The sequence below is a fragment of the Sorghum bicolor genome, chromosome 3 (genome assembly GCF_000003195.3).
Source record: "Sorghum bicolor cultivar BTx623 chromosome 3, Sorghum_bicolor_NCBIv3, whole genome shotgun sequence".
In the NCBI taxonomy this organism is placed as follows: Eukaryota; Viridiplantae; Streptophyta; class Magnoliopsida; order Poales; family Poaceae; genus Sorghum; species Sorghum bicolor.
The window spans coordinates 63,568,240-63,576,785 of NC_012872.2; the positions used below are offsets into that span (position 1 = coordinate 63,568,240).

At 42.4% G+C, this 8,546-nt stretch overlaps 2 protein-coding genes across 4 annotated transcripts; one reads left to right on the top strand and one right to left on the bottom strand.

Moving 5' to 3' along the window:
• LOC8079244 (glutamate 5-kinase) lies at positions 73-4,229 on the bottom strand. Its single transcript, XM_002458499.2, has 12 exons — positions 3,987-4,229; positions 3,619-3,864; positions 3,109-3,206; positions 2,917-2,959; positions 2,445-2,506; positions 2,281-2,337; positions 1,665-1,700; positions 1,481-1,558; positions 1,217-1,283; positions 972-1,037; positions 460-563; positions 73-347 (listed from the first exon to the last, which is right to left on the bottom strand). Exons 1-12 carry the CDS (start codon positions 4,207-4,209, stop codon positions 255-257), a joined length of 1,173 nt encoding a protein of 390 aa, XP_002458544.2. The 5' UTR covers positions 4,210-4,229; the 3' UTR covers positions 73-254.
• On the top strand, positions 4,370-7,604 carry LOC8079245 (putative pre-16S rRNA nuclease). Of its 3 annotated transcripts, XM_021455819.1 has the most exons (8): positions 4,370-4,550; positions 5,610-5,667; positions 6,030-6,101; positions 6,184-6,279; positions 6,556-6,648; positions 6,775-6,883; positions 7,066-7,074; positions 7,154-7,604. In XM_021455819.1, exons 1-6 carry the CDS (start codon positions 4,399-4,401, stop codon positions 6,829-6,831), a joined length of 528 nt encoding a protein of 175 aa, XP_021311494.1. In that variant the 5' UTR covers positions 4,370-4,398; the 3' UTR covers positions 6,832-6,883; positions 7,066-7,074; positions 7,154-7,604. The 3 variants fall into 3 exon arrangements, with proteins under 3 accessions (XP_021311494.1, XP_002456396.2, XP_021311493.1); XM_002456351.2 differs by having other exon boundaries at positions 7,066-7,604; XM_021455818.1 differs by lacking the exon at positions 7,066-7,074 and having other exon boundaries at positions 7,075-7,604.

Here is an 8,546-nt window from a genome sequence, read left to right on the forward strand (position 1 = left end):
ATCAGCTATTTGCTTGAGCTTATCTGCCGAATCTGTCAGCCATTCAATAGTATTTTTTTCTCTCACAACAAATCAGCGAACAATACTTTCAATTATAACTTTTCAGCCAAACGAACAGGATATGAACCAAACTACGATCACAGTTAGGAATAGACCCGTGTTGAATCATCATCAAAAGCCCAAGGCTCATCACTTGCTCATATAACATCGGGAAAATCGCCAGTAACCAGTCCGAATGTTTTGCAACAAGAAATCTATTTGGAAGAGCGTATAATAGTTCCAAGCCAATCTTCTGAGTCGGTGCTAACATCCCCCTTTAAGGCCCTCAGCGAGTGTTCTGTTCCAGCCTACATCACATAAAACATTGAATAATGCTTGGGTCATGTTCATTCAGAAAAAAAAGCTAAAAATTTGGTCTTCCATGTTTCAAAATGGAAAAATGGAACCAAGCATTCGCACCTTGGTAATATACACATCGATTCCAAGCCTAGCTATCACTGCAGCCTCCAGTATTTTGGTCTCCATCCCACCGGTGGTGTCATGTGCTGCAACTGATATCTCAACTGCAGTACACGGAAACATATATCTTACTGTATAAAACACAAAGGCTACAACAAGAAGTTTAGAAGAAATATAACCAAGCCATCATTGTCACTAGTTGTCAACCTAATAAACCATAGTTTGATCCTACAGTTCGCTTCTTAACCACTGCGCCTTCATTAGGAGCATTTAATGTCACGTTATTGAAAACACTGAAGAACATTCTCAATGGTGACGAAAAAACTAGGTTGGCAATGCTTATTCAGTTGTCCTGGGTTGCCATTAAGAAAGTTGGCACTTGTAAACTATCTGAACCAGGTACTTGGAATTGGAAGGAGGCAAGGAGCATAACTCCTCAATACAACTCCACACGTCTTAGGGCCTAGGACCATTTGACAATCACAATCCACATAAAAAGGAATACAACATACCTCCTTTAGTGTTGCCTTGCAGCAATGCAGGTTTGACAATCGACCAGCCTCCATTGTCATCCACCTCTGTTAACTAGCACAAGTCAGCTAATAAGCATATTAACATGTTTTACCCAACACTTGAATGATGGCAATTGCATTACCTTCCTTGTCCTGTTTCCTCCCATAATGACTAATCCATATCAAACAGTAAAGGCCAGATATTATGGGCAGGGCAAATGAAAATCAACTAGGTGAATACTAACCTATTTCTTTCAGGAGTACTGCATTTGGGTCAGTTGGAGGGCGATCATATACTCCATGGACATCTGTCTATATCTCAATTTTCAGAGAACCATATATCAATTCTTTATAGAAAAAAATGAACGGAACATTTGAAGTATGCTTGGGAGAAAAGGAGAACACAACAAACTTTACGGTACAAGCAATTAAAGAATACAGTGTACAAAACCATCTTCCATCGATAACAGAGAACTTTTTAAGCTGTTAAGGTGGGAAGGTAACAGTACCAGAAACACAACATATCTTGGACTTAGAAGCTGTGCAAGATGTCGTATAATGACATCCCCACTCAATATGGTACAATCCTGGTCATTTAATGATAATATCAATTTTAGTTTGAATAAAATAATTAACTTCACAGTCCATAAAATCTAAACGAGAATGTAGACATGCTTTGATTTGAGAACTCACCAGTAATTCATCAAGAACTGCATCACCATGCAAAACCTGCAAGAAACAAGGGTGTTATGCTATAAGCAAAAGTTCATATTAATTTCTGATCATGTTTAGATTCCAGCTGCAGATGAGAGAAAGCACATGGAACTTATCTAATGCTTCCCCTATGCTTATAATTAATACTAAATAATTCATACAAGACCTGTTTTATCATTTCATGTGCTGAAAACGACTATCAAGAGTACCAGACTGCCAGTACAATCTAGATTAAGTGATGCATAAAATAGCGCATGTATAAGAAATCATTAATAATATGATACATATTTCAGTAGCACCATATGCTGTAAAATATGGGGGTGACTCTAATTATATCACACATGCTAACAACAACTTCAGGCATGTGTACCCAGTGCTGAAAGCTCCCACAGAAGAAGGGGTCTGGGGAAGAGAAGGGGTCTGGGGAAGAGAAGGGGTCTGGGGAAGAGAACTTCTATACATCCTTACCCTTGCTTAATTTTGCAAGGATCTCCAGGCAGCAAGTGGAGAGATCTTCCACCGCGCCAGGCCCTCTCTTTCATAATATGAAATTATGAAGGAATAGTGGTTCAGAACCTTTGGTACAACAACTTACTGGGACAAAGCCTGTATGGAGTGACTGAATTATTTGAGAAGCATTTGCTGATGCAAGCTGCAAGTGCATATTAACAGGATTAGGTATGGATGTAAAACAACTGTCTAATTCCAAGAAGATACAGAATGATATGCAAGAAAGAAACAGTTTTCAAGTTTTCTTACTTTTCTTTGCTGGGTAGACCACCCACAAGCAAATGGTGACATCCCAACAGATGGTATTCCTTCTGCAAAAGAATATGCAGTTCCATAAGTCTTGTGCCCACCACTGGTTCTAACTGACAATCTAGTAAACAATTCAAGATCTATTTAGGGGCAAGCAAATACACCGGTTGATTTGTTGGATGTTCATTAAGATTTGCGAATACAGGCAGAGATGGTTCATAACAAATGATGATACATCCTTGCATTGGCCCATAAGTCAAATAGGAACTTAATTATATGTTCAAACTAAGCACAAGGAAACATAGCATAGCCTACTGCAGACAAGGGGGGAACATAATCATGAATTCTGAGAGCCTAAGCAACATCTATATGAGAAATAACAAAATAGAGAGCATAAGTAGACATGACTAATACTTGGCATAATACCACATGGAAATAAAGACATGGACAAGTAACCTAAAAAATTGCATACCTCTTGCTAGGGCTCTAACAATTTCCTGGTTGAGAGATGTCACCTAAATTCGAAAAAAAAATATTGCATTAGAATATACTTACATAATATTTATCAAAGAAGCACAACCATTTTGACAAGATGCTGGACAAGAATATTAGACATCAAAATTGAAGTTATCCTCGTCAAATAGAATTCCAGAATTGGCCTCACTGAAATTCTTGTAGCGACAAAGCCAGCCTTCACCAGTGTCGAATGTAACCCTCCTTTATGAACTCCAGATCTACTTGCTTGGAAGTGGCCAAAAGACCCTGAAGCAGAATATCACAAACTCAGTATCCTAAGACCTAAAAGGCTAAAACTATATTTATCTACTATTGTTTTAGGCTCTACCTTAATAAAATGTATCAGTCTAATAATAGTTTGTAAGTAATAAATAAATTGATTAATCTCTCCAGTTTCTTAGAATATCTCTCAGGAAGACCGTAGACCCGTAACATCGAAACTACTGTTGAGTTGTGTCTAAACTTGGGCAGTCCAATGTGCACGGTTGCTCTTCCACTGAGAGGCATTTGTGCAATGTTCCTTGCTAAATAATTCCAAGCTTCCAAGTTCTAACAAAAATATGAACAGTTATGTGCCGTCTACAACACACCAAAATCAACCAGGAGTAAGACAGACAGCAAGAGTCAATTCAGTAAGATGTCAGAGCCCGAACAATACCGGCGCCGTGCACGACGATGAAGTTAGTGTCGAGCCCCAGCCCAGCCATCCCCGCGATCCACTCCGCGTCCACGGCCGGGTCGGCCGGATCTCCGGGCTTCCTGCTCCAGTCCATCCCCAGAACCTTCTCCGTGGCGCCATCGCCGTCAGATTCAGACATGGCATGCCGCAGCTGCGCACATGCCGACCGTAGGTTCTCCTCGTTGATGCTCTCCAGCTCGCCCTTGTTCGTAATCGCCGCTCCACCTGCGCCACCCCACCATAGCTTCTCAAATCAACCAATGCCAGAGAGGAGTACACAGAGCTACAACTACAAGGCACGGACGACAAGGAGCCAAGCAGTCCTTGAGGAGGGCGCGATGGAGCACCTAGCTTGACTATACAGCGGACCGGGCGTGGCGCCGTGGGTCTCGGTTGCTCCTGCGCCACTTCCTCCGCCATGGAATCTTCACTCCTGCGGTCCGCAACGACCGAAGCGCAGAGGTCTCGGTGGAAGGGAGAGCGAGGGACGGGAATCTGAGCGGGGCGCTGTTGTCTAGTGCGGTGGCCGGTGGGGCATCCAGTTTGTACTTGCCGTTGCCCATCTGCCATCAGATGGTTATCCTACTAATCTAGGCCGTCCAAATTGGTAGTTTGAGTTCCTTTACTTCTTGTCTCTGCATCCCTTCCCCTAACTCCGCCGCCACCGCCGTCCGCGCTCGCCGTTGCCTACGCCTGCGCGGCTGCTCTGCCGTCGCCCCGAACCTATCGCCCACTGCGTTGTTCCGGCGGAGGTACACAATGAGGCTGCTGCAAGCGGAGGAGCTATTTCGGAAGGTTCTGGAGGTCGGGTCGAAGAATAAGGCGACCCGGCTGCTGGGGCTCGACGTTGGCAGCAAGTACGTCGGGGTGTCCGTCTCCGATGAGAAGAACAGGATCGCTTTGCCTCTGAGGTAAGCACCTCCAACAATTGCTACCCGCCGCACAACGGGCTCGCTGCGTTTAGTGCTATTGTTCCTATGTTAACTTGTGTAGGGCACATGTTCAGTGAAGTCACTGTGGTAATCCAACATAAGCGTATATTTGCCATCTCAAGATGCAGATGCAGGTTGAAATATGAATGTGTGTGCAAGAATGTTATATTCCATGGTGCATTCTTTCAGTGTACAATTTTTTGACCTGCTTAAATTGCACTGTGGTACCAATTCAGATCTTAACTTACTCAAGATAGTATTCGATGATTGGAGCGAGGTGTTCTGCATTTTGAAGTGACAGAAACAGTGTGGTGCTAGCCTATTATGATTTTGTTTTGGATATTGTGTGCGTCTCTGAAACACCCTATGGAATGCATTTGGTCAAATCGACCACTTTATTTGCATCATTTTTTAAAATTGCATAAATAATAAAAAAAATTAAACTATAGATTATCATATTTGTTGGGTAAAAGAAAGACACCAAATTCCAAAAATAGTATATGGCATTTCGTTTCTTTTACATATATAGTTGATTCAAGGACCGCATGTCTACTTATCTCTATGTGTAGATTAGAAATAGAGATGCAAGTACTCAGAAGACACTTCTAGTCATTTAGTAGTACAGGATAAGCACATGGTTACCTAACCATCTGTGTATTAGTTCATTATTTTTCATGTATAACACACCCAACGTCATCAGTTTCCCTTTGCTCCATTAGGCTGGGCCAAGCAGGTCAGACTATATTTTGATGGGTTGTGTTAAACTTTTTTTTTTGCCCTGTACTTGCCTGGAGTTTTGCAATAATTGCCTCTGTTGTTGTCGCAAAGTCAAGTCTGAGAAGATTTGAATTACAAGCTCAACAAGATAATGTGTGTTTTGTGGATATTGGCTATATTAGTTTCATTATAGTCAAATCTATATCTTGTAAAAAATGTAACAATTGCAGTTCAGAAGAAGTTTACATCCATTAACTTGATAGAAACAGACTCATGTATCATTATTTGTTGTTAAGTTTCATTTTTGAATGAATCTTGCAGTGTTTTGTGTCGGACAAAGACAAACGTCAACTTGATGGCAGATGATTTCAAAACATTGGTACGTTGAATATACATGTTCACTTTCTTGTTTCTTCTATCACATATACTGTGGATATATCAAAAATTGGTCTCAATGTGTTATTCTATAATGAGTGATTGTGCATCAGACATCATTCTCTTTACCAAATTCATTTTGATTTATCATTTATTTCCCCCGAAATATTTAGGTTTAGCAGTTGGCGCTGCCATCTATTTGCAATAATGCAAAGTTCTATGTGTAGATCAGCATTTTAACTGATTTGTTGCAGTTTTTCAGTTGATACTTCTTGTACTTGTTTGCCTTATACACTTTCAAGATTAGTTTAAGTTTAATTGGAATAAAAATGCAATCACTAATGCCAACTTTGTTTACTTGGATAGGTTTCGAAGTATTCCATAGCTGGGTTTGTTGTGGGCTATCCATTCAACCTCCACGGTCTACCTAGTCCAGATGTGAAGTGCCCATGCTTCATGTACAATGCCCCTTTGTTCTACTTAAAATGTTTTGTAATGTTCTCTTTCGTCTGTAAATCAGGGAGTCCAAGTAAGGCTTCTTGCTGGAGAGCTTTGTAAAACAGGGAAACTTGATGATCTGTCCTACACATATTGGGATGAAAATTTCACCTCAAAGGTGAACTCTGTTTTCTTCACTGAACTTTCTTGCTGATACATGAGAAACAGAATTAATAGGTGGCATGTGCGCTTTTCTTCTGAATGTGGATGTTACATTACATTTTGGTATTGCGTTCAAAAAAAAATCGCATTGTGGTAGCATGCTAGGCATATTATCAGATTCATCATAGTGCTGCTTTTTATATGCACATTTTACTCTCCTTTATCTCTCTTTGAGGTTCTTAGCGTAGTGCTTTGATTGATCATTTGATCTTCCTCTTGTGCTTTTCTGCAGTGTGTAGAAGCCCTCTTGCATCCTCTGAATCTAAAAAATTGGGATGAGGCCAAAACAATGACAGATAAATTTGCTGCAGTTTGCATACTCCAGGTACATACTCATACCAGGGTGACTTTGCATTACTATCACAGATTTCATGTTGTCAACTCAATTCATTACAGATGATATATAGTTCATTCAGTTAGTGACACTGGACGATGATCCATTCCTGGACAGGGTTATCTTGACAACATGAACAGAAAACTGAGATCCACGGCTAAGTCTGAAGCATAAGGTGGCACTGACTCCATTTTAACTAAACCAAGCAGCAAGGAAACATCATCTGGTAGGTCAGATTTTTTTTTGGGGTGGGGTGGGGGGGGGGGGGGGGGGGTTGGCTTGCCTTTGCCATCTTTGTTATGTACATGGCTTTAATGTGCTTTTGCTGGCTCAAATATTCTTCCGCATTACACTTCTTCTTTGAACGAGGGTCCTGACAACACTTCTTTTTCCATTCCTTGTGAGAAGAATGTGCAGGTATGCCCATACTCAGTTCATCAAGATGTGAATGGAAGGCCTAGCCGATGCTTATCTTGGCATTTCATGAGTTTTGTAGTCAGAGCTGTGACTGCCGAGAGACCCAAGTTCCCAATCCATTAACTTCAGCAAGCAGATTTTGTTGTTTGGGCCTTTGGCTGAGCTGCGCCGAGTCGTCATTGATGATGCTAAAATGCTGAGGACATACTGTCTGACACGAACATCCTATTTTTTTAACCCGTCATCCGGCCCCTATCAGCTGATGAAATTTCCCCCCGATGGTGACCCTCGATAATGCAGTCTGACTGTTCTCGTCGCCACTGAATCGCTTTGTTTTATTGTCTAGTCCCGTTCTGTACTAGCATAAATCTATAATCCCCATACGCAAACACTCACGCATGTTTGTTGAGTGTTTCCCCCATTATTTAGCTCTTAGTTTGATGAGTCCAGAGGAATCAGGTAAGCTGTCGAAATCGGACCGATTCGATCTCAGGATAATGATGCATTTATGCTGCACCTTTTGTCCGTCATTTTTTTTTCTCTCTCCACAGGAGCGAACGCACTTCTGTGCTGTGCTGATGCATGTCCTGATATGCTCATCGTGATGTTAACACCTGGGGTGGCTGGCTGCAGCGCTCATATCACACACCACCAGTTTGGAAACTATATGCTCCGTGTAGGACTCATCTCTCTTGGTCTTGGCAGTTGGCATGCACCGTAACGGATGAGCATTGCTGTTCTGGCGCCTGTCTCGCCGGGGGATGTCGTGAGGAAAATTATGGATGAACATTGCCGATCTAGCACCTGTTTCCACGTGAGGCAGCGTGAGGAAATTACGTGGCGATCATTCTGTCGGCTGCACGGATCGGCAACTTAGGCAGTTAGGCACACGGACACGGAGGGAATCCTGTGGACATAAGGTAACTTCAGTAGCCAGACTTTCCGTTTGAGAGGAAGAGGAGGGAAAATTTGTGATGGCAAACACAGCAACCAGCGCAGATTTCAGAAGACAATAGACAACAGAGGCGCAAGCAAAATTGGCCCCGGGCACTTGTCACGTCAAGATCCCTCGTGTACCGTACCTTGCATGTACGTACGCAGTAGGGTTTTTTTAGATAATGGATAACAATCCGGCCTCTACATGTACGTACGCAGTAGGTGAATTGGTGAAACAAAGTCTATGCAAAGTCTCGGTTGTGGGAGTCCAGAAAACTGGTTGCGCCTCCGTGCAAAGTCAACACAGATTACAGACAGCTCACCGTGGCTTTGAGCGAAAGAGATTTGGCGACCAAGAAAGGACAGATCAGGAGCACATGAGGTCAGCCGTTGATCGTGCAAGTGCACGTACTGCGTGCTTTTCGTTTTGGGAGCGGAGGCGGAGCCGTGACGTTCCATCAGTAGATTGGAGAGAGATAGGCCACGCTGGAGCTTGGAGGGTAGCTTGAAGCTGGAGAAGTCGGCCGATGCAGCAG

Coding starts and splice junctions, on each gene's coding strand:
- LOC8079245 (XM_002456351.2), top strand. CDS start 4,399: ATGAGGCTGCTGCAAGCGGAGGAGCTATTTCGGAAGGTTCTGGAGGTC. Junction 4,551..5,609: donor AGGATCGCTTTGCCTCTGAG/GTAAGCACCTCC, acceptor TGAATCTTGCAG/TGTTTTGTGTCGGACAAAGA. Junction 6,280..6,555: donor ATGAAAATTTCACCTCAAAG/GTGAACTCTGTT, acceptor GCTTTTCTGCAG/TGTGTAGAAGCCCTCTTGCA.
- LOC8079244 (XM_002458499.2), bottom strand. CDS start 4,209: ATGGCAGATGGGCAACGGCAAGTACAAACTGGATGCCCCACCGGCCAC. Junction 1,701..2,280: donor TCCATACAGGCTTTGTCCCA/GTAAGTTGTTGT, acceptor TGTTTCTTGCAG/GTTTTGCATGGTGATGCAGT. Junction 564..971: donor GCAAGGCAACACTAAAGGAG/GTATGTTGTATT, acceptor CGTGTACTGCAG/TTGAGATATCAGTTGCAGCA.